Below are 25,161 nucleotides of genomic sequence, written 5' to 3'. Positions count from 1 at the left end.
ACAAAATTTTTTCAGGAGCAAAGTATTACTACATCAACCTGTTCCTGTCTGCAAAAATCTGTAGTTTTTGCTGCAGGACTGCTGTGTCAACACAATTTAAGCTTCCACCAACCAAACATGGAATGAGAGATATGTGTGTTTACTGTATTTATATACAAAAATGTAGGTGCATTTATTTATATATATTTTATATTAAAAATATATATGTATTTATTTATATATATTAAAAAAAACAAGTTGAGACTGTATTAGAAAGCTACTGTCAGTGACTTCAGATGAAGTGGATTACTCTGTTGCTGCAATTAAGTGAAAACCAGTAATATACATCATAAATGTTCAGATTACATGTAATATTGGTTATGTTATTGTACCAACATTCCACGTATACTATAACCCATTCCATGCTGTTTCTAAACAAAGATGTCTTTCACCCTCCAGGAGGAAAGAAACGCAGAGTAAAAGCAACGCCGAAAGGTAAATTGAGGTTGCAGTGTTTTCTTCAGTAGTAGTGAAATATGTAGTTGCCAGCACATTGTCTGATGCTGAGTGGTGAGTGATGCTTCGTCTACTAAGAACGCTGGCGGTTGAGATGTTCATGCAGATGTCCTGCGAGATTGCAGATGTGTACTGAACCCTCGGTGCCCTGTGATGCGCTAGTCATGCTCTCAGGTAAGGACATCCAATGTACACCTGCCAGCAAGCAGCGACATGCTCGAAGGCTGGGATCTGCCGACGCAGCACCTAGCTTGCACGGATGTTTTTAGCACCAAATGAAACAGTCCCTAAAGTCAATACCTAGCTACCTGAAATGATGGAGGAGAGTCAGTGGCTTTGAAGGCTTCCACAGGGAGATCTTGTTTAGAGAGATCTTACATTTAAATGCACCAGCCTTGCAGACTGAATCCTACCTTGATGGACCCTGGGCTGCTGCCATGAAGGGGCTGAGGCTGCTCCCACTGCTGAGCTGTCTCTTCACTTCTGGGTATTTGGGACACTATATCTCTTTCTGGCCACTGCGCCCATGTTGCTGTTGGCCTGTGCACCAGCAGCTCTTCCATCCATGGGGCAGACTCATCTCTACATCTTCAGTCACCCTGAGGACCAGCGTGGCAGTGGGGACAGATGGGGTCTAGTCACCTCCTGGGCAGAGACCTTTGGTACAGCTGTCCGAAAGACCAGCCAGCAAACAGCTCCTGACCCACCATGTTTCTTCTCCTCCCAGACATGGCCTGTTTCTCCTCTTTCCCTCCCAGCGCTCTCCCTGGGCTATCTCCCCCGGCATCCACCTGACTCCGTGGAGAGGAGGCCAGCACCACGATCCTTGGGCTTTCCAACCCACACATGTAAACGTTGGATTTTAGCCCACAGCTTCAAGTGCTTCTGTCCCAAACGTGATGACAAATATCTCATTAACTTCAAAGAAGGTTAGACTGGTCCTAATGGGGAACTCGGTTTTCCTAAGGATTAAATGTTGGTGGGCTGCCTTGTAAAGTTAGCCCTCGAGTCGCAGTCCCGGTAACCTGGATGTTAAGGCATAGGTGCATTCTTGTTACTCATCTAGCCCATGATTTTACTGTTTGTCAGTGAAGGGTCTGTCCACTTGTCATCTGATTGTGCAAATCCACCTTCCATGTGAGTTGGGATTTAAGTTTTGCTGTTTTTCAGGGTCTGACTATGTGCAGAGGGAGTTGTAGGTGTTTTTTTTTTTTTCCATGGGAACTTCCTTTCTCTAAACACCACCCCTTGGCAGTGGACCTGCTGACACCTCAGAGCAAGACTCATAAAAAGCGCAGCTTGTCTTCCTTCTCCACGCTCAGAAGCAAGTGGCAGAGGCTACTCAGGAGCTTGGAAGCTGCTGGCATCGCAGGCAGCTCGGGCTGAAACGCCAACAGGAACCATGACCGGTAACACTGGTGAGTTTTTAATGCTCCATACGATAGCCTATGTTAGATGTGAAGGTTGGTAGTTCTCCTGCTGGGAGGATGGAAGCTCCAGCAGATGTGGGGGGTTTCTCAGTAAGTGAGTTTCTCTAAGTGCTGTGGTTGACACCTTGAGGAAAGGTATTTCGATGCTACCACTGCTCATGGGGGATAGGTTTGCTCTGACTGTGCAAATTCTGGTTTTGACAGATCGGTAAATCAACTGAAAAATGCAACTCACTTTTCATCACTTTTCATCAACCTGTAGACAAGAAGATTCTATTGGTGATAGTGGGAAAGATGCAGCTTTTTAAAACTTGTTCTGTGTCAAGGTGAAAGGAATTTCTTTCTTTCAGGCTACTTAATCGTGTAAATTATTGCTTCTTAGTGATGGCTGATACCATCTGACTGAAGTTTCAAAATAACTGAAAAGGAGCTTTATTTGGACTTGAGCTCCATCCCATGGCCATCCTGCCTGCCCTATTGTCAGAAGATCCTGCACCTACCTAGAAAGGTGCCTGAGTCACTCCTGTAGCAGCTGCTGAACCACCTCAGCTGGCTGTGCTCCTGGGGCCAGCCCAACCCCAGGATGCCCCAAAACCCTGGGGTTTGGGGCATAGCCGAGCAGCTCTGCTGCGGGCTGGGTGGTGCCTGCAGCAGAGCTGGGAGCAGGTCCCCACAGCCGTCAGGAGGGGAAGGGTGTCCTGACACCACTCTGAGACCCTCCATTTCACACCTCTCTACTCCGGGTGTGGATGAGCTGAAATTTTCCAGGAAGTCTTGGACAGAAGCATCTTTGGGATGTGATCTCCCATCTCCGGGATGTGAGAGAGTGTTTGCCTGGAGATTGGGCAAGGACAGGAGTAAATGCAGGTGTCCAAATTTTGCTTTCTCTTGCAAAACTATAGTTCTCATCCCATTTCCCTCCTGTCCTTCTGAGCAGCCCTTATTCCCACTGAATCCAGGCACACTATGAACGCTCTGCTCCGTATTCATATTTTTTTAAAGCCCACCACCTCATCCTAGTGGAAAAAAGGCCCCAGGTCCTTACCACTACAAAGTCCTCATGTCCCCATTTTTCTTGTGGGTGATTGCTGTGCTCTTGATGCTCTGATCATTTCCCCAGGCAGCTAGCAATGCGGTGGGGCCAGCGGGTTAGTCTAGGAAGGAGCTCTATAAGTGATAAATCATGGAACTAGGAGACAAAAATAAAAATACTGCCTTGAAATTTCTTCTAAAAAAAAAGAAAAAAAAAAGAAAAATCTGATGGCGTTCGGGGTTTGGGTTTGCTTCTGTCCTGCCGCAGGACTGAGTGCAACCAGGGCTGCCTCTTGCCACTTGAGCCTCCATCCCATGGGCGGGCGCGTTCTTGGCGTGCCCGGCTCTCCTATAAATCGTTAATTCCCGTGTTGGCAAACCGTGGCACCTGGAGGCAGCCGGGCACAGGGCGTGCGGGCGCCCGGCCCCGTGCCCTGGGCAGGAGGCAGAGCGGGAAGCCGAAAGCGGCACACGGGGGCTGCCCGGGGAGGGTGGACTGCGGCCAAGCCCCCTCAGATGTGGCAATGGGTCGGCCGCCATCTCGCTCTGCGGCTTTTCTCGGTGTGGGACACTGTGCCAGCCGGATCAGAGGGTATCGGGGGTGTGTTTGCAGAGGAACAAGTGCAGCGCGATTGACGGGCAGCGCTGCGTGGGGACAGGTCTTTGACACCGCGCTCTGCACTGTAGGGCATATTCCAAGGAAGCTGTTCTTTGTGGTTTTTCTCTCTGCATCCTCAACGTCGGTGATGTCCAGAAATAAGGGGGGATGGAAATGCAGTCCCTAAGTTAGGAAGTGCTGGAAGGATGGATTCCCCAGCGCCCTTTTCCACATCCATCCTATGCATTCAGCTCCCACATCCCTCCGCAGCCCTCTCCCATCACCAGGGCTGTTTTCTTCTCAGCCCAGCACCAGGGTTTCTGTAAAGAACAAGGTTAAGCAGTTTTGGTGGCTGGAAACTTTTTAATGCTGAGGAAGACATACTTCCCCTTCATCCTTCTGAAGAAGGTTAAGCAATTTCAGCTGAAATTTTTGACATACACACCCCACACACCCCCCACCCTGTTGCGCAAAATGTCAGCCCGAGGTTGGCGTCTGGCTGGCAGCAAGCAAACAAAATGCACTCAAAAATTAAATCATTTAACAAAAGGCGATGGTCAATTTTAAGTCTATTTGCTGTACCACTGATAACTGTTGTGTAATTAAGATAACTACAGCTTATATAGTTACTAAGAAGAAATACACGGAGGTAGTAAGCCGGTGGGGATCCACGGGCGGTCAGTTCAGTTGGCTCAAGGTTGCGGTCTTTGCCCGGCACAGGTGACAGTGGGAAGCGTGGAACTGATTTCAGCCTGCACTGGATCCGACCCTGCCTGTGGCATCTCTCATGCCCCAGCAGCTACCAGCAGATTTCAGCCAGTTGGATGTTAGGGATGGCTCTTGTTGGTACTCAGGTTAACACGGTTGCCTGTTACCATGCAAACCTGTCAAGACATTTGGTGAATTAATCCCTTCAACCATTATGCCTTTGACTTGCTAATTTCTAAGTCACCATAAGCCATCTTAGATTTCCTGACTGTCCCATGTCTTCAGCTGAATCACTCATGAGCCAAGTCTTTTTGAGGTATTGATACTCCCTACTGTTTACGTGGTATTTATCCTTTAAGGATATTTAATGGGCAGGTACAAGACAGGTCAGGTGCTTAGAAATATAGCTCGGCCACATTCGGGCATGCTCTGGCTTTACAGCTCCCATCCCCAGACCTTCCTTTGGTTACTTAAGTTGTAGGAGAAACCAAGTCCTTGGAGGGGGAAAAAAAAAACCCTTGCAAAGATTCACATATGCAGAATATGTGAGTAAGAGTTTTTTTGTAAGAGGTTGATTAATGACTGATGTGATATTATTTGGAACTAACTTTTAAGGGGGAAACACAAAGAATCAGCTCCAGTGTCCTGAAGAGCCCCACTTCCCAGGCCCTTGGCATCCCAGAGACACTGGGGATCTCAGCAACTGAGGGGAGCCCGATTTCGGCACATTCGATTTGCTTGATTGTGTGTGCTATGTTTTGTAAGGATCAATTAAAGCTACTGTTAATTATTATTTGATAATTGTGAAGAATGTGTTCAATGCTAATATAAGGCTAGTCTTTGACCAGAGGGGAATACACTCAGATAAAAGTCCCAACAGTGAGCTTTAATTTTTAAGCTGCCCTCTGCTAGTTGGGGGCCATCACTTCTGAATGTGCCTTGGCAAGCAGTGCTTTCTTCACCTGTCTGTACTACTATTATTACTATTACTACTTGTTTTAACACCTGCAATAAAGAAGAACCATTTGTAATACTCAAGGAGCTGATGCTCCATGTGTTTGGCACGGCGCAGGCATGCAGCAAACAGGAGTTGCTGTCATAGCCTTGGCTTCGACAAGGTGCCACCAGCAAAGCAGCTGAGCAGATGAGGGCAAGGAGATACGGCTCCGGGACATGGCAGGACCATGGGCACTGCCCACAGGGGTGCTGCGGTGGCCAGGACCTTTGGTGGGCTCCCATGCAAGATGCCCGGGGGAGTGGAGCTGCCTTGCAGCTGCTGCGGCGATCAGATACAGACGCGCTGTCCCCGTTCCGCTTTCGAGAGGCAAGTAAGACTTTCTCAGAAACAAGACTTTCAGTATTGCAGCAAAACTTTCAGTCATGCCATCTTCCTGGCCCGTGGTGGGCTGTGGAGGTGGCTCATGGCTGCTGTCCTCCCGGCCAGCTGGCAGCGTGCAAGGGCAGGCAGTGGGCCAGCAGACGTGGATTGCCAAAGCAGTGAGATCCCATTTGCAGCCTTTTGGGTGCTGAGGAAGCGGCCCCGAGGGTGCGCGCAGGCAGCTGCTTGTGCGCGGGGGTGCTGGGATGCCAGCTGGGTGCCTGGCTGCTGGCAAGAGCAGAAGTCCTCACGCTGCTGCCACCTCCCTCAGGCCACTTGTTCCCCACTCACCCAGGGCCACCTCAGAGGCCAAACATCCCTCGGGCTCCCTGGGCAGCGAGGGAGGGAGGCAGAGGCACTCTGCAGCAGCCCCGGGGCCGAATAGTCGGAGGGCGACGCAGGCGCTCGTCCCTGCTTTGGGTGGATTGCTGCAGCACGCCCACCACCAGCAGCCTCTGTAACCCATCCCAGCGACATGTCTCTCTCTGTATCTCTACATACATACGCTAAGTATTTATTTTGTATTACATCATATTATATTTGTTATATTTGTTCTAGATGGTTATGTATATTGTATATATACACTATACTATACTATATTATATTATGTGATATGATATAATACTCTATTTTTTATATATTTATATAAAAACTCTTGTACCATCCATTAATTGTGGTGATCCTCAACGTGTTTCCTTGTGCTAGATCACTGGACACTTAGATGTTTTGATGACTCACAGCATTAAGAAGAAGAAAACTGTCCTTACTGAGCAATTTACCACCAATCTCTCTTTTTGTTTCTTTCTCCCTTTCTCCCTTTCTGCTAACGGCTTTCCAGGGGCCGACCTGAAAGTCACTGGGATCGACTTTCTCAAGAGCCAGAACTCCTGCCAGCACCACACGGATGCGTACAACACCAAGAGCCTGGTGGTGCGGCGCGGGCAGGCCTTCCAGCTGCAGCTCAGCTTCAGCAGGGAGCTGAAGGCTGCCGACAAGCTGGTGCTGCGTTTCGGCATCGGTAAGCAGGTCCCCCCTCTGCGGCTGTTGGGCAAAGCGAGAGAGCCCCGGCAGCCTCCGGCTGCCCGTTCCTGCCGCCAGGCACCGTGCGGTTATTGCAGACCCGTGCAAGCCTCCCACATCTCATGTTGGGTTTGTTTCCAGGCAAAAAGCCAGTTAAAGCTGTGGGGACCCTGCTGTCGCTGAAGCCATTTTCCCTGAAGCAGAAGCAGGACTCCAGTGGGTGGCAAATCTCCATCGTCAAGAGCAGCGGCAAGGAGGTAGAGCCCGTGGGCAGAGCTCCCGCACGGAAGGCAGCAGTGCCAAGCCCATCGGGAGCTACAGAGCAAATCCCCCACACCCCTGTCCTGCTTTCCCTTAGCTCTATCATTTTAGGTGGGCAGCAGCCTTGCCCTCTTTAATTCATTGCTCCCCCGCTGCACGTGCAGGACGTGCCCCATCCCGCTGCCTTCCCCTCTCCACCTGCACAGCCCCCCGTGGCCGCCAGCTTCAGCGCTCGTGCCGGTCCCGCGGTGCCGTGCTTGTGCCGTGCCTGTGGCTGTCGTGGAGGGTCTGTCATGCCATCTCTCCTTGTCACCTCCCCAGTGCCTGCTGTCTGTCACCAGCTCGCCCATGGCCCTGGTAGGAAAATACACCGTGAACGTGAAGACTGGGACTAACATTTACAAGCCCGAAAACAATGCTGTCTACCTTCTGTTCAATCCTTGGTGTGAAGGTGAGTGGTCTCACAACCGAGGGTGATAATTGCTGCTGACAGGGATTGTCCTCAGGGGAGCTTTTCCTCACATTTATCCTCCTCTCTTTCCCACATACATCATTTTTTCTCCCTAAAACACCACAAGCCTCATCCTCACAGAGCCAGCAGGAAGCTGGGTGAGAGCAATGAGCCAGCTCCTCGCTGGGAAGTCCCCGGTGCCGGGTTAAGGGGCATCTTTCTGTCACCTGTATTTGCGTCTCTGTGTCACCCCTCTCTGTTTCCCGAGGCCAGCACAAAGGTTAACTGAGTGGACTGGCTTGGCTTAAAATCCACGTAAAAAAAAAAACAAACAAAAAAACCTGTGTTGTTGGCCAGCATTAGTCCCCCAGTTCCCTCTGCTGTCTACCTAGTCCACTAAAGTGTTTGTTCAGAATGAAGTGTTTCACTAAAATAAAACAGTGGTCATATAGCAATAGACCTACAGGAGTAAAATAAAGCTTAGTCTTAGAGGAAATTCTTCCAAGGCAGGAAAAAGAATGCAAGTGCTGCACGGTCATAATTTGGTGTGAATGTTACAGACCACCGGCTCCCCCAGTTTAGCTTTCAAGGAAAACTTCATGTAGTGTGTGTGCAAACATCTGAGGGGTTTTTTGCTCCAGGTGATGTCGTCTTCCTGGCTGATGAGGCGCAGAGAAAGGAGTACGTGCTCAACGATACAGGCTACATCTATGTTGGGTCTGCATACAACATATACGGTAGACCCTGGAATTTCGGGCAGGTAAAACGCAGCTGTCTCGTCGGTGTTATTACCCTTATTCACTCTTTCTGCCGTAGGCGTTCGGTTCAATGAATCAGACCTATAAAGAGTTTAAGCCCATGAATAGCTCAAAGCGCTTGAATAATCCTGCCGGCTTCACTGGGAGGGCTCACCTGCTTCGAGTAATCTGCGTGCTTAAGTATTTTCCCAGGCCACAGTTTGAGATCGGGGTTTAATGGCATGTTTATCATCAGATCATGAGGCCCCTGGCAAAGGATGTGGAAATTGGGGACAAAACATTTCTGGTTGAAAAAATTCCCGTAAGGGGTCCTCCTCGCTCCCATGCAACACAGTAGCTGTCGGTAAGCAGCTCATGAGCCGTGAAGAGAGCGGGCAGGAAAAAAATCTGATTATTTACCTGTTGCATCATGATCGGGAAAAAATAGGGCAAAAGCACTGGCAGAGGTTGTCATTGTTCAAGTGTCATCATCACTGCGAGGTGAACTGTTGGGTGCAGGACACAATCAGCCCGCCCTCTCAGGAAGGGAGTTCCTCCACGCTGCCTCTGAGATAACTCCAAGTGGAGTGGTACGACAAACTTGCTCGGGCTAGAGATAAGAGGTGGATGCCAGAGCAGGTTGGTTTTCACTCCGGCACCCAAACTGAGCATGCTGTACCCTATCCAGACAGACTTCCACACCAAAAAATGTTGGAATCTTGGGGCTTTTTTTTTTCTTTTTTGTTGGTTTTATTTTGTAAGTCTGCGATCTCAAGGTGCAGGGTGCAGATAGCCCAACAAAAGTGCTTGTGCTAATGCCTTTTCCATGAAGGGACCAAAGGGCACTGTCCATAGGGCTGTTCCTATCCTAATATTTATTCTGCTGTTAAGCAATGAGAATTGATATTGATATTCTGCCAAGCTTTGTTGGATTGGGTGTTTGACATCTCTGTGAATTGGACCTCAGGGAGCTTTATGAGCAATTACTAATTAGGAATCTTTTGCTATAATAATCTGCATTTACGTACCTTCCCCCCACCTCCCTGGGTTCATTTTGTACATATGTCAATAGACTGAATATCTGTAGCGCTCTTAAATTTTCATTACTCTTGTGAGTAATTTGCAGGGCTGCAGGGAGATGACATAGGTGATTTAGGACTACTCACAGGAGTAAAGATTGCTGGGTCAGGTTACAACTGTGTTTGCAGGACACCTGAGATGGGCTTTTGTCTGCCAAGGTGGGGTTTCATTTAAACCTTTCTTTGGAGAGAATAGCTTTGGGAAGCCCCGTAGGCTTGGAAATTCAATATCGTAAAGGAAGTTTAGAAGTTAGGACTAGTCAGACAGTTTCCTCCAAGTACTTTGTGGTGATTGAGCAAATTCTGCTTTAGAGCAACGTATAAAAATGTCTCCGCTTTCTCTCCAAAACAGTTTGAGGAATTCATCTTGGACGCCTGCATGTATCTGCTGGACAACAGCAAACTCAAGCTGAGCAATAGAAGGGACCCCGTGTCTGTGTCCAGAGCTATGTCTGCTTTGGTACGCCTCTCTCGGAGAAATGCTTTGCCCCTCCAGCTTTCCCTCCTCCTTCTTACTTGCTCTTCTTTCGCTGAGGCCTCGAACACCATTTCAGGATGCATCTGAAATGGGTTCCTTTGGGAAACTGCAAGGAAAGAGCCAGAGGCATTTTGGGTGGAGGGAAGAGGCGAGCGAAATACAGCATCTCCCCATCTCCAAAGCTTGCAGTTGCCCCAGTGGCTGTCCTTCCTCAGCATCAGCAGGGCCAACACAAGGCTTGTGTTTTGGGGGGGCAACTGGTCTCTCTAGCGGGACCCTTCTTAGAGCCCTGGGGTTTAAGATACAAGATACAGAGTGCATTTTGGCTGCCCTGAGGAGCGGTGCACCTCTAGATATCCTGGTGGAGGGTTTCCAACCAGGGGAGCCCCCATCCAGCACCAGCAGCCTTGCTGGGTGCCACAGGGCTGTGGAGCACCTGGGGAGCCACAGGGTAAGCAGAGACCCTGGGGTTTAAGCCTCATTCAGCCTCATCCCCATATTTTTCTCCTTTGCATATGGGTGTGACCACAGGTTAATGCCAACGATGACAACGGTGTCCTGATGGGGAACTGGTCAGGGAATTACAACAATGGGACCTCCCCTATGGATTGGATTGGGAGCGTCTCAATTTTGCAGAAGTATTACAAAACGAAGACGCCGGTGTGTTATGGTCAATGTTGGGTCTTCTCAGGAGTCCTCACTACAGGTAAACAGTGAACTGTCTCCCTTCTCCGATATCCTAATTGCTGTGCTAGTAAGCCAAATTACCGTGCCTCTGGGTGCCAGAGGTGGCAGGGGCTGTCATGTGGGGAGAGGCTGAGGGAGCTGGGACTGCTCAGCTTGAAGAAGAGAAGGCTCAAGGGGTCTTATCCATGCCTATAAATACCCAGTGGGAGGGAGTGGGGCAAATAGAGACAGGCTCTTCTCAGTGGTGCCCAGTGACAGGACCAGAGGTGATGGGCACAAACCTGAAACACAGGAGGTTCTGTCTGAACATGGGAAAAAAGTTTTTTTCACTGTGAGGGTGACCGAGTACTGGCAGAGGTTGCCCAGAGAGGTTGTGGAGTATCCAGCCTTGGAGATACTCAAAAGCTGTCTGGACAGGGTCCTGGGCACCTGCTCTGGAGGACCCTGGGAGGGCAGAGGGGTTGGGCAAGATGATCCCCAGAGGCACCAACCTGAGTGATTTTGTGACCCTGTGTTTTGTCTGTCTGTGCTGCAGTCATGCGCTGCTTGGGGATCCCGTCCCGCTGCGTGAGTAATTTCAGCTCAGCACACGATACGGAGGAGAACCTGACAGTTGATATTTACCTGAACGAATCTGGAGAAAAGCTGAACTCGATGTCCCTCGACTCCGTCTGGTACTGTCAAAGGGGGCTAATACTTCCTACCCTACCGTGCTGCCCCGCAGCGGCACATTTCCCAGCCCCAGCAATTCTTTCAAGAATTTCCCTACTGCTTCAGGTTTGCTGCCCGAGAGAGAGAGAGGAAGCGTGGGGTTTCACAGGGTTACAGGCAAATCCCCATTAAACCTGCCCTTATTTAAGGATTAAGGGAGGAGATCACGACTCTTCTGGCTGTAACAGCTCACTCCTTTTCTTTCTAACCTCAATGCATACAGGAACTTCCACGTGTGGAATGACGTCTGGATGAAGCGGACAGACCTGCCGGCAGGGTTTGATGGCTGGCAGGCAATCGATTCAACCCCTCAGGAGCAAAGTCAAGGTAGGATTCGCTTAGAAAGGCTCTTCTGCAGCTCCCAAGGGAGTTGGGAGTTTCATATGAAAAACATGGTCCCCTGTCAGCAAAGCACAAACATCCCGTGCACATCTTCACACACCTGGGCAGTCTCATCCTAAAGCTGGAGGTCTCACTCCTACCATCTCAGCCTAGGACAGGAGGAATGGCAGGCAAAAAACCAACCTTGCAGAACACTGTGGGGACATGAATGTAATTTCAGAGGTTAGAGCACATAGCTGGAAATCAGAGCTAATTTCTCTTTCCACCATCCTCTGGTTTCTGTGGTGAAGCTGAGGACAAAGCAGTCTGTATTAAGAGGTGCCACAGCTTTCCACAGTAAAGATGCTTTCTGTAGAGCTTTCCTGAGGAAGTCATGAGTCCGTTCATTGGTAAATGAGAGGATTGACTGCCAAAGTTGGTGACTACCCTTCCAAGCATGGATACAAGGTATTTGGAGGCATGAAAGAAAACATTAATCCTCAAGGCTGTGCAGAAAGTGGGGTATTTCCAGATTAAACACAGGTGGCTGGACTCGGTTGACTCCATCACCGAGCCATGACTTTCAAACCTTAAAATTACTTAAGTGAGGGGAAACACATAAAAGCTCTTACCAGACCTTTGTCATCTATAAAAATCCCAAAATGGGATGCATGGGGGCTTTTGGAGTTCATCACTGTGTTAGAGAAATATTTACTATTAAGAGTCAACTACCACGGCCACAAATTCCCTGTACCAAATTCCCTGGTAGTGGGTCTGAGGGTGCAACAAAAATTGGAGGCTCTGCTCATATTTGGAAACACAAATGGTGTGTAATGCGCTTTCTAGGTATTTTCCAGTGTGGTCCATGCCCGCTGAAGGCTATCCGAGAAGGGGATGTGTATTTGCCCTTCGACAGCAAGTTTGTGTACGCGGAAGTGAATGCTGACAAAGTCTACTGGGTCGTCAGGAAGGTGAATGGCAAGGACAAGTACACCAGGATTAGCACGGAGACCCAAGGCATCGGCTTGAACATAAGCACAAAAGCTGTGGGGCAGGACAAGCGGGAAGACATCACCGCGCAGTACAAGTTCCCTGAAGGTGACTGCCCCCATCCTCTGAAGTAGTGCCAAAGAGGGGACCCCTGGCCATCTAGGTCACCCCACAACACGTGTTTTCTCTAGGAGAAAACCACAGGGGTAGCTGCAGTCGCAAACCTCGTGTAAGGTCCTGAGACCTGGGGGAGGCAGCGCCGCTCCTGGGCATCTTCATGCCCGCAGTGACACCTATAGGCTGCTCTGTAGGGACAGGTGCGAGCAAGCTTGCAGGCAGTGAAAGAAACGGGCTGAGTGACCAACCTAGTGGTCGGATTCACCGTTGCTCGATTTCTTCATTCTTCTTTTAGTCTTTCCATTCTCCTGACCATATTGGAAACACAAACCAAACATTCCCTCCCTCCGGTTCTCAGATCCAGCCGTGTTGTGCTAGACCGCTAAACCCTTCCCAGTGAGGAGTGGGAAAATATTAGGCTGAAAAACTTAAGAGTATCCATCTTCTAGAAGTGTATCCTTCAGGAAATTCTTCCAGTCTAAATGCTGCAGTTAGATCCAGTGGTAGCATAAATCAAGAGGGTCTACTGAGCCTCCTGAGCAGAGGCTGGAGATGCCCTGACATCCTCTCTGCTCAGCAGCAGAGGCATAAATAAAGGGAAGGTAGCTCTGGATGAGGAGACTGAGATACAGCTATCACCCACCTTTTGTGTTCATCCAGGCTCCAAAGAGGAAAGGAGGGCCATGCAGAGAGCTTCCTCCTTCATACGCCCACCAGGAATGGCACCTCGTGCATTCTTCGCTGCGACTGTGCCCATGGATGACGTGGACTCCAAGCCTGAGGTCCTGTGTGAGGCAATCTCCAAGACGGGGCTCCAGCTTGAGATAACCAATAAGGAAGCTTTGCATCCTGGCAACCCCCTTGAACTAGTCATCACAGTGAAGACCTCTGCTCCTGGGAGCTGGACCGTCAATCTTGCTGGCTCCTGCCAACTGCAGTCCTATACTGGGAAAGCTGAGGCCAGCCTTGGATGTGTCAAGGAGACAGTCAAGCTTGAAGGCAAATCTGGTAGGCACGGAAAGCTTGCTGTGTTCTGTGGGCTATTTACTGTGGCAGTCTGGGGTTTCACTCAAGCTGGTTCACAACAGCTCCGCTATAGGTCAGTGCATGGCTCTGTACAGCAGAAGAACAGAAATTGCTTGCTACCTACCTCTCTTGTTACTACATTTGGGAGTCTCAGTTATAGACCGGGATCCCACTGTAGCGGTGACCAAAACATGAAGACCAAAACATTTAGATGGCTGGAATTTTCAGCCTTTTTTTGTTCTTGTGCTTGCCACTCTAATGTTGATCAGCTGGTGGTGATGCTGATGAGTGTTATTTTTGGAATTCCTGGCCCAAGAAAATTTCAACCTCGTGGCTGCCTGCCTGGCAGATACCAAGAGCTGTTTGCTCTTCATTGCCTATCTTTGAGCGACCTGGGTTGCACATCTGATCCCCAGCAACGTGACTGAAATTTGCTAAAGAAGAGACTAACGAGTGATGAATAATTAACAGCACTTGCTCATTCCAAGCGTGACTCACTCTCGCAAAAAAAAAATCTTTGCTGCTAGTGCCTGCTGAGTGTTTTCCTGTGCATACCCTGGCTGTCAAAATGCAGCAGGGTAGGACACAAAGGTAGCTGCGTACTTTTAGAGATAAGGACAGGCTTTTTGTTTGATTCCCCGAAGCCAGGAAGCCTTGTGGCTAAAGCAATGTTCAGGCTTCAGTGCTGCTGACTCTAGGGCTTTTCCAAGCCACTGGAAGTTTGTCCAGGCGGTTAAGATAAAATCTGAAGTGAAAGGAAAGCTGCTAATTTTATAGCAAGCAGTGCCTCAGAGAAAGCCCGGGGGACATGGGCCTAAATGTACCCAACCTCGCGCTCCTCTGCCTCCTCCTGAGTGCTGGGGCAGCCGGGGATGAGGGCTGCTGAGACGCTAGATGTGGGCCTGAGGCAGCATTCGGCTTGGCGGGGAGATGGTGCGGGCTCGGCCGCCCGTCCTGCGGGCTGCGTGTGTTGGTACCACTCGCCGAGCTGCGGCTTCCCCCCGCAGGGCCCCCAGGGCGGGCCACAAGCAGGGTGGTCTCGGCAAATACGCCTCATCCTGCACCCTGGGGCACCAGCCACCAGAGCCAAATTTGCCATCCAGTTCATGGGTATTTGGTGAAGCACCAAGTTGTGTTTTCCCTCCCGCAGAGATGCAGGTCCCTCTGAAAATCGCAGCCGACGTGTACATGAAGATGCTGGCCTCGCTGCAAGACGAAATGCTCATCCACATCACGGCCATGGCCGAGGTCCAGGGAACGGATGAGAAGCTCACCAAGGAGATGACGATGAGCTTTGAGTACCCCCCCATCACTGTCCAGGTGAGGCAGCTGCCAGCGCGGCTCCTCGGGGACAAGGGTTAAAGCCCTGCTCGCTGTAACACCATGGTGGTGTTGGCATTCCTGGGGGGGATCTCCCAAACAGCTGCCTCCGGGGATGCTCGGTCCTTGGCGTTTTATTTGGCTATTCAACCTTAATTTGAAGGTTGAAAGCAGCCATGAAATGAAGATTTTATTGCCTCATCTAAAATGGGCAGGCAGAGGCTGCTGAAGGGAAGGGCATGGAAGAGGACGGTTTGTATGGGGCCCATCTCTGACCCCACAGCTCTACCTCCTGAAGGAAAAATTGTGTTGAGAAGCCAGAAAGGAGAGCTGGGAAAACAGCCGGTGGGACAGAGCACACAATGCCACGGGAGGGTGGAAAGGATATGGGGGGTCATCCCCACCATGCTGGTGGTGAGGAGCAAACTGGCAGCAGCTCCAGCATCTTTATTACCTCTCTGATCCCTGGCATTTGGGTTTGTTTCTCTCTCTCCTCCTCTGCCAGATGCCAGAAACAGCCAAACTGAACAAGGAGTTTGCCTGTGCCTTCATCTTCAAGAATACGCTGAACATGCCCCTGGACAACTGCAAGCTGCTGGTGGAGGGCCTGGGCATATTTAAGATGTCAACATTTGATGAGGGGTATGAGCCCAGTATGAAATGAGCATGGCAGGATTCTGCTTTGTTTCTTTTTTTTTTTAATTTCCCTTAAATAAGCTGTTAGGGGATTTGGAGTAGCAGGGCCCCTTGCAAGCTATACTCAGTCCGCACAGCAGAAAGACCCACACAGAGGTTGGCGTGCTCAGGGCATTTGGGCACGACAGGGGCTCTCCCCACGCTCCTGCGGTGATGCTGGGTGCTACCTGAGCAGTGTGAACACAGATGCTTCCTTCAGAGCCGAAATTTAGTGTTTCAGCAGTACAGGAAAGCCTGGGGAAGGTTCCCAGGATCTCTGGGACTACCAGCCAGCGCTGCTGTGCTGAGCCCTGCTTGCTGCCCGTTGGTCACAGGAGAAGGGGAACACCCACCCTAAACACATGCGGTGGCTATTTCTTTAAGCAAAATGATTTGAAAGAATCATAACTCATGCTGGGACTATTTATTTTTTCTTTCTGCTTAGGGATGTACAGCCTGGTAGGATCATTAAGTCTGAAATAATATGCACTCCGACGAGACTAGGAGAGAAGAAAATGGTAGCCAAGCTGACCTCGACCCAGATCAAAGGGATCTCTGTGGAGAAGACCATCACCATCACCGAGTAGGATCGGTGCCTCGGTGGAGTGTAAGCGGTGGCCTTATTAAATGCGTAGCACCGCTGTGTGTCTCAGGCACTTCTTGCCTCCTCGAGAGCTGGGTGGTGCTCTCAAAGTAAAACAGCAAAATTCCCATTAAGCTAAGGGAATTAAACTGATCTAAAGGGCACAGCTGTGTTAATTGTGATTCAATAAAGGCTGTTAAAATAGACTGTGTCATCGGGTTGTATGACATGGCCGGGCTGGGATGGCTCCGAACCCGTGAGGGGACGTTCCAGCCTCAGGCCAGGGACCAGAGCTCACAACGGTGCTGGCTTCGGCCAGCGGTGGGTGTGAGCCTGGGGGCATTTTGCAGCCCCTTGGCTGCCAGGGCCAGCAACGCCGTGGTCCTACACCAGAGGCCACACAAGGACCTCACTGCACCACGGCTGCAGCTCCAGAAACATTTTAAGCAAGCTGGGGAATGTACTGGCACGTGCCTCTTTTTGTCTTTAGACAACAAAAAGAGCGAACCTGGCACAGTCCCTCCAACCTCCATTTTTCATACTTGTTCCTATCCCACACAATTTCTTTTGAGGGTTTTCAGGTATTTTTGGAAGAAGTACCACCTCCAGCAGCATTACCAGTGCTTCCCTAGAGATGAATAACCTCTAGCCTTCCTTTTCCACCCCGAATGCTGCTGGATTACAGATAGGACCTTGATGGCGGTGTACGTCTGGAGCTCTTCCAGCCGTAGTCACATTGAAGGAGGCAACAGCTGTGCACAGCTGGAGCCCACCACTGCGCAGCACACCCCAGCGCTTCCTGAGCCCACCGGCGGCAAGGGGCTGCTCTGCCCCACTGCACCCTTGCCAGCAGCAGTCAGGCACTGGGGTTTCCAGCGTTTCTGCGAGGAAAGAGGAGATGGAGCCACACAGTAGTAAAGGGATTTGTTTATTTGTTTATTTAAAAAGCAAATGCTCAAGCATTAGGGCTGTAGAGTGGAAAAAGGAATGGTGACTACACCTGGTTATGTGCCAGCCCATAAAAAGGGAGGAGGGAAAAAGGCAAAAAAAAAAAAGGTTTGGACCACTCCCTTGTGTTTCAAAGATTTGGGGAACCCCCAGAGGAGCGCCCAGGTGGCTGTGGGGCCACAAACAGCGGGTCAGGCTGCCCTGGCCCCCGTTGCGTCCCGGCGCCCACGGCAGTGCTGGGTCCCTGCAAGGCCACCTCCCGTGGCGGCAGGGCCCAGAGCGGGAGCCCCTCTCCGCAGGCAGAGCGGGTGCAGGGTCCGCGTGCATGGTGCCTGCCGAGAAGGTGCCCAAGGTGGTCCTTGGCCGATGAAGTATTAGTTCTCTGATAAGTACAATAGCGACCAGAGGCATAAAAGGGAGTTACAAACAGAAAAATATATATATTTCCAAGAGGCATAAATTCTTCACTTGCATAGAAAACCTGCTGTAGAAGGCACCGGAGAAGAAGTACAAGAACGCTTCCCACATCTGCCACGACCCTGTCCATCACCCATTAGCACCTCAGGCCGGAGCAGTGATCTCCGGCGGACCATGCCGCACCGAGCGGTGCGAGGGCAGCGTCCTGCCCGGCCCCCCGCGTTGGTGGCACCACAAGCACGGTCTCGAGGGGCACCTTCCCTGGGGGCCGGTGAGCCAGCCGGGACCACAGCGGCACAGCCCGAAGACGAAGGCATGATTTAACAAGGAGCAAGGAGTGCATGGAGGGAAGGAAAGGAAAACAGTGGGTTTGGTTTCAATTTCATGAAAATCACATTTGGTCTCAAGCCACCAGGTAGTCATTCAAGAAGGAGGTTTATGCCAGAGCGTAGAGACACGTCCCCGTCTCTCCCTCGGACCACAACTGCGCTGTGGGAAGGGGGGACAGCTGTTCCGGCTCTCACCCCTGCTTTTTTTTTTTCTTCATGCTGCTTTTCGGCTTCAGCTATTAAAAATCCAAAGCCCAGAAATGCCAGCGCCTGAGGAACAACACGAGAGGTGGGACACAGAAACAAAGGCCGCCTGTTCTCATGACGAGGTGGACCAGGTTGGAGAGTGGAGGAGGAAATACGCTGCCTCCGTCTGTGCCCACCTGAAGCTGTGTAAGTGGGGTTGGCATCACCAAAACGCGGCGCGAGGGTGTCTCTCCGGAGCTGATGTCCCCACGCGCCTGCCACAAGGTGATTTTTCAGCCATTAACTAGTTTCTCCCCCCAAGGAGCCTGTGGCACCATTCCTGCTGTGGACATGCCACCGGAGGCAGGGATGTCAACTGGATGCAGAGCAGCAAGCCAAAATTAGAAAAGAGGAGCTAAAAAAGGCACTTTTACTTTTCCTCCTTCAACATCCCTATCGCTCCCTATAGGAAATCCCTTACAGATCCGCATATGTCCCTGATGGCCCTTTCCCGTGGGACGCTGACAGAGGAACGCAGGCTGGTGCAGAAGCAGGAGAGCTTCTTCCCTCACCACCACACTGCTGCACAGGGCAAAGACATTCAAGACCTCGTGTCTAAATGACATGAGAGGACACCTCAATTCCCCCCAAATTCAGGGTGTTTCCCTTCACCTGAAAGGTTTTTATAAATCCTCAGTTCCATGATTTTTTCGAAATCTATTTTTCATTGACAAAGAGGAGACAGCCAGAGGGGATAAGGGGATGGGACATCTGTTGGGAGACCCCCCCTGGGTTTTAGCCAAGCTGTGCTTCTAACAGTCACGGCACTGCGTTTGTTCCCAGTCCCTTTGCCAGAAAAAGGGACTGCTGTGGCAGAGGACAAGTCCAGGAGAGGATCCCACCCCTCCACAGTAGCCCTGAATGTCAAACCATATTAAGAAGCTTTTTCGGGGGGGAAAAAAAGAAAAAAAAAAATCTTGCACAAATTCCATTTGGTATTGTTTCTATAAACAACAAAAACTTCATATAGGTCTTTCACAATACCATGGTTTCATCCCCAAAATGCCTTTCTCTTACTTTCAAGAGGAAGCAATTTGAGGGGTAATAAAGTCAACATGTCCTGTGGGGGGAAAACCCGGAGCACATCTCTAATATCCTGCAAAATTTACTGACAATTAAGCTAAGGGAAACAACAGGAAAGGGAAAAAACTCTGGGCTGCAGAGTTCAGCCGGGCAGCTCCCGCTCCGCACCTCCTGCCTGCTAAGGAACCGCAGCCCCGGGGCGAAAGCTTCCCCCCACCCGCAGCTTGACAGCCCGGCCAACATTTGCCCGCTCTCGGCGCCGCTGGTCACGGGCGAACGCTCCCACCGGCGCCGGCGCCGCTCAGGCAAGCGCCACCGGCCTTGGGCAGCCCCACGAGCACAGGGGGTTGAAATTCACCCTTGGAGATATTTCGGAGCCCAAAGGAGTTGCACCCAGGGCGAGCTCGCCCATCTGCTGCGTCCGTAGCCCCATACCCCACCTCTGCCAAGACCTGAGCACCAGCAGCTTTCAGAATCCAGAAGCAGCATCCACAGGATGAGCTAAAAAGGATGCCTTTTTCAAGAAAACCTTTAGAGCTGGGTTAATCTGGCCATTGTGCAAGGCTTATCATTTGGTCTCCCCAAAAGGCTGTAAGAACAAAAGACTAACCAGACTCCTTAAGACTGCACATTTCCGGGAGCCGGGACCAATCTACCTGACAATTATAAACTTTCCTTAAAGGCCAAGTAAGAAAAGCTCAGGAAAGAAGTTGACGCAGGTCCGACAAGGAGCTTATGAATCTCATCACTTACAAAGCTTTCTCTGGAGATTTGCATTGCTTCTGCTAGTGCTGTACCTGGCTTCCAGATAAATACTCCTGAATTTTTCAATGCACCAAAAGTATGTTAAAAAACAACCCCTTAAATCTCCAGCACAAGTAGTTATTAAAAAAAAAAACCAAAAACAACCGAAAGCTGCTCCTGACATCGCAGAGGGTGCTTTGCTTATTCATGTAACACTTGGACAGCAACGTCTCGAGCAAGAAACTGCTCGATTTCTTCTTGGGTCATTATTGCAGACGCAGGAGCTGCCGTCACCGCTTCGGCCGGCGCTGGGCTCTCGCAGTTGAGGTTCGAAAAAGGGTTGAACCAACCCAAGGAGAAGGCACCACCGAACGCCAGCTTCATTCCTTCCCAGCCGCTGATCTTCTCCCAGGTTGGCTTCTGATTTTTGAGACGCTCAATACCCTGCAAGAAGAGAAGAGTGTTGGGTTGTCTCACATTTATAGCAGATAATTGGGCACCAACCGCTGTAGCACATGCAAAACTGCCTATCTATAGCCAGGATGTTATTCAAGTTCTAGTTAACGATGAAGACAGATGTCCTGCATTACTGAGAGTTTCGTCCCCAAATTTAACAACAAAACCCTAAACCAAGACCAAATTCATGGACAATCTGAATCTCCATCTCAGTGACTTATTTTGGTATCAGTTGCTGTTGATTTTTATGGTAAAGAGATGCCTTCTTAAAAGCCATCCCTTTTGGAACCATGGACCTCTTCGCCCACTGCTTTTTGGATTGGTCCAAGGAGTAACAAAATACAGTTAGAACTTAAAATCTCACCTTATTTGGGCATTATTGCAATAGTTCAGATACAGGCAAAATACTGCAACTTTTTCCAGCAATTAGGAATTTACCACAGCTGTACCTAGGCTTGTCACTAGAAGCTGACATAAGACCAAGCCTACTCTGTGCCAGTTAAGAGCAAATATTTAAGAACACAATTTCCATTTACCAAACTGTCAAAGACAAATCACAATGCAAGCCGGATGCCCGCTGGGAGGTGAGGAAATCTGTACAGGTGGGAAGTGGAGGCTTCAAAAAGGGACCGGAGCCTTGGTCAGTCAATATTCTGATTCATTCTCCCTCCAAGAACATCACTTTTAGTAAAGCAAACATTTTGATTGTATTTAAATAACAGATCCATCAAATTTGGGCAGTGACATTTCTTTCTGGCGGTCTTCTCCATGTAGAAATAAGGAACTAAGAATTTTTAATTTTTTTTTTTTTTTTTTTTTAAAGGCTACTGCTACGGGCATGACTTTCTATGCCCATCTTCTGCATCATGTAAGAGAGGCATCAGATCTACAGCTGCGTCCGATATGCTCATGATGATATACAAGCGACCACACAGAAACTCTGTTCTTAGAGAAGCAGGAATACTGGATCCAAGTTTTGAGACACTCAAGGAAAGGAAAAATGAGCAAGTTCACTTAAAACCATTTAAAAGCGCAGTTTTAGAAGAGCCGGATGAAAAACACACTCGTCACATCCCAATTGTGCAGATTTTCCCTAACGACACCCACAAGACGTTTCACAGCTTTGCAGCGGGGGAAAGGCATACACGCAACGGCAGCCCAGCGGCACCGCGGCCGCACTCACATAAATAACACAACGTTATAATACAGCAGGTTGGTTTTGCAGCAACATCGAGTCAGCGTAAGCAGGCCCAGGAGAACACACACCGTAAACCGAAGAACTCCGGGCAAAGCTTTTGTGAGCTTCACTCACGCCCTGGTTCTCATGCTGACTTAGGAGGAATCCAGCTTTTCTTTGGAATTTTTGGAATTTTCTTTGGAATACTTTTGGAATCCAATCTTTCTTTGCAGAAAGAAACGATGCAATACCAAAAATGAAGTCTTCAGGGTTGCAATTTCAGGAGAACTTCAAGCCCTGAAGGACAAACGTGTGCCTTGCCAAGGCCAAGCACGGGCACACGTCCCTGCGCTCTGCTCCCAAGCTTGCCAACGCGCGGTTTCGGGGAAAATCCCTCGCAGGCTCTGGCCCCTCGGGAGGGGATGCTGGGTGCTGCCGTGGCCGGTGCCCGTCCTTCCCTCCCCATCGGGCGAGCCGGGAGAGCAGCAGCGCTGGTGCCCAGCGGAGCAGAGCCTTGGTGAAGCGTTTCGGCACTACCGTCAGCTTTTCCTCCAGGACCATCCGGTTCCGGTGGCTGTGCAACCGGACGGCAGGCGCTTTTGCAGCTTAAACCAGAAGAACCACCTTTGGCTGTTGGCTGTTCCTTAGCAAACTGCAGAGGTTTCCAACGCGTTGGTAACAAACCGGCACCGCGGCTGCGGCACCGACAGTGCGAGTATCTAGAGAGAAGGACAGCAAGTAGCACGAGGCGGGAGGAGATACCGACACCGAGCTTTTAAACCCTTCCCCGGCAGCACAAGCTTTGACCCTGCTCCCAGTCACACGCGCAATCCGGTTCGATCCGCGCTGCCAACATAGATGGAAAATGAGGATCTGTACCAATTCTGGGCAGCAACACCTCTCTTCCCTCCCCCAAAAAAGGTCGGTCACCTGCTCTGAAGAGTATCTGCTAACCAAGGTGAGAAGCAAGCTCAGGCTGGGCTTGTACCAATGCCAGACGAGGAAGCAGTTAATCAGCGCAGGCAAGGGCGTACTTTCTCTCTCCCAGCCCGACCTCGCTAATCCCTCCAGGCCACGTGTTGAAAACGAGCAGAAGTTTAAAAAATTGTGTCCTGGTCTAATTTCGGCTGTCTGCCCCACGGTCAGTAGGGTGTGAGGTTTCGCCTTAAAAAAATTAAAATTAAAAAAAATTAAGGGGGATGGAAGGAATGCAGAATTGTTGAAGACATTTCATTAACTGTTTAATGAAACTTTTTTTTTAAAGTGTATTTACCCAAAATGTCTCACCGTTGAATGAGAATTTTGTATTTCAAATTAGACCAACACCTCTTTCTCTTTCCCATCATGCAGCTATTTCACTTTAAAAAAAGAGTTCTCAGAAAGCATCATCTTTCACTATTCCAAATTACGTAATTTTGAACAACTACCGAAAAGACGTACATAGAGAAATATAAAATACTGAAGGCTCCCGCTCCAGCAAGAGGTACACCGTTGCAAACGTGGGGACAGCAAGACGAGGGTGACCCGTTACCACTGCAATGCTGTCGGCTGTACCCTGTTTCTCCCGCTATTGCCCCCAGTGTCTGCTCCCACGCGGTGCCGGAGGAGGCTGCTGGGCCGCGTGGCCCAAGCCAGAAGCACTCTGCAGGACAGCTCGTGCGTGTTAGAAGACATGCATTCCTTTCGTTTAATATGCTATTAAAATCCAAAAGGGAAGAGCAAACAGAAGAGGCAAGCGTTACAACAATTTGTCCATTAAGGGGAAGACATAAGGCAGCGTTGCTACCCGAAATCATGATCAAGGCAGACTTTCCCTACAGCAGTTCATTGCCCTCATTTCTCCTTGGAGCACCCCTTCGCTTTTCAATTAAAAAAAAAAAAAAAAAAAAAAAAAAAAAAAGCACCCCACCTCTGATCGAGTTTGCCCTTCAATGTCTCTTGGCCACGCTAAAACAGAACTAGCACCTGAAATCAGATAGTCCTGCCCGAGAAAAATACTTTCCATGAGCACGTCAGTTAATTCTGCCTTTCTCATGTTCACATTTAGCATCATTCAGATTGCATCAAATCGCACCACCAAGTCGTACAGCGCAAGTAAAAACCAAGGACCCCCGGGTTACCATGACACGTGCACGACAGGGACCGATGGACGTTTCTGCAAGACGTGGTGACGCCTCATTTAAAGTGAAAAGAGTTTGGCTGAAAACATCGATACTGTACAATGCTGTTTAGCAATTTGCATTTGTTTGAAACAAGAAAAACTGAGTAATTGCACATTTCTTCCACGATGGTCAAAATGCCAGAACAACGTAACCAATCTTCCCTCAAAATGCATACTGAGTAAGGGTAATTAATATAGACCAAAACTGGAACCAGTTGTTTTGCACCGGTGGAATTAATAATCAAAACAGTTTTTAAAGCAATGAGCTGTACAGAGAGATGCACTCGTTTGTTAATTGCCTAGGTGACTATAGCCTCTCCTCTCAATATATTTGATTTTGCATCAAGACAGTTTTAGGGCCGGATTCTCTATGGGTTCAAGTCACCACCGTGTCTCGCCAGCTGAGCTGTTAAGACCGCCACTATTAAGCTGTGAGCATTCTCTGAAAAACACCATTGCATACTAAAATCAGAGCCACATATTTATTTACAATAGCGTTCCACTATCGGCAGTATCAGCACTACAAAACCAAACCCTAAACTATATGGTTCTGTCTGCTTGTGTACAGGAGCGGAAGTTCAGAAATCCGTTACAGATTTTTCCCAACATTTAAAGTGAAGAAAGAAAATAAAAACAGCAAACAAATTTTTGTAAAAGTTTTATTGCATTTGTTTTCCATATGGAAGCATTGACAGATTGAAAAGATGCAGCATTCACATTACTTCCAAAATGAGACATCCATTAAATTTCTCCTTCCCCGATTTCCCTCCCTTCCCCCATGGCTTTGAAGCAGTCTAAACAGGTCATTTTCCAAAAAAATACCATTTTACTTTAAACCAAGGAAAGAAAAGATTCCTTGGAAGTCATGAACACAGCTGATTTGTATTTTTCCTTTGTTTGCAATTCATTTGATGAGCCCATGAGCGTCATGATCCAAAAATATAATAAAATTCCTGCCTGAACACAAGATGTCAGCTGTAGTTATGAATGGTTTAGCTCTACCTGTTTTTTGAATGCCTTCTGTCCCTCCCACTTTCATCACCACACAGTTCACAACAGTATGCATGCTCCTTAGCATAAATATTTCCCAATTTAAAGCACCTCCACGTATATGTGTGTGTGTTTACACACATACACATGTATGCATAAATATGAGAAAAGATTTACAAAGCTCTAAACCAAGGCAATGCTAAGAATATAGAATCAATCACCCTGGTACACCTATATATCCCATCAGTATTAGTCTTCATAGTAATCTGGGCATTCAGGTCAGTTTTTCACATTTACACTGTTCAGCAGGCATTGCTCTAACAAGTCATTTACCAAGACAAATACACACAAACAAGATGATTCTGCTATTCTATACACTTGAAAATTAGATTTCTTTCTTTCCTTCAAGTGTAAGGCATTTAATAATCCAAAGAGTCTTCTAAATCTGCCACAGTTACCCTAACAGGGCAACAATTTCCTGCACACAAGGGAGGGAACAGACAAAATAATGCCAGAAAGATGGACTCAGTTCTGTGGCTGGAAGGAAAAAGGCAGGTGGGGTGGGAACTGGTG

At 49.2% G+C, this 25,161-nt stretch overlaps 1 protein-coding gene across 1 annotated transcript; it reads left to right on the top strand.

Annotated features, from left to right (window-relative positions):
• The first annotated feature begins 1,453 nt into the window (after positions 1–1,453).
• Positions 1,454–16,239, top strand: TGM4 (transglutaminase 4). The gene is given in 15 exon segments (XM_082015020.1): positions 1,454–1,863; positions 1,865–1,913; positions 6,480–6,659; positions 6,803–6,918; positions 7,244–7,373; positions 8,015–8,133; positions 9,542–9,649; positions 10,199–10,373; positions 10,890–11,028; positions 11,289–11,392; positions 12,233–12,484; positions 13,154–13,501; positions 14,670–14,839; positions 15,345–15,481; positions 15,960–16,239. Coding segments are annotated over 15 exon segments (2,358 nt in total). The 5' UTR covers positions 1,454–1,674; the 3' UTR covers positions 16,102–16,239.
• Positions 16,240–25,161: the final 8,922 nt, after the last annotated feature.

The sequence above is a fragment of the Phaethon aethereus genome, assembly GCF_964289735.1.
Source record: "Phaethon aethereus genome assembly, chromosome: 2".
Classification (NCBI taxonomy): Eukaryota; Metazoa; Chordata; class Aves; order Phaethontiformes; family Phaethontidae; genus Phaethon; species Phaethon aethereus.
Note: the sequence above shows the minus strand (reverse complement) of the source record. Positions and strands in the feature narration are given on the sequence as shown.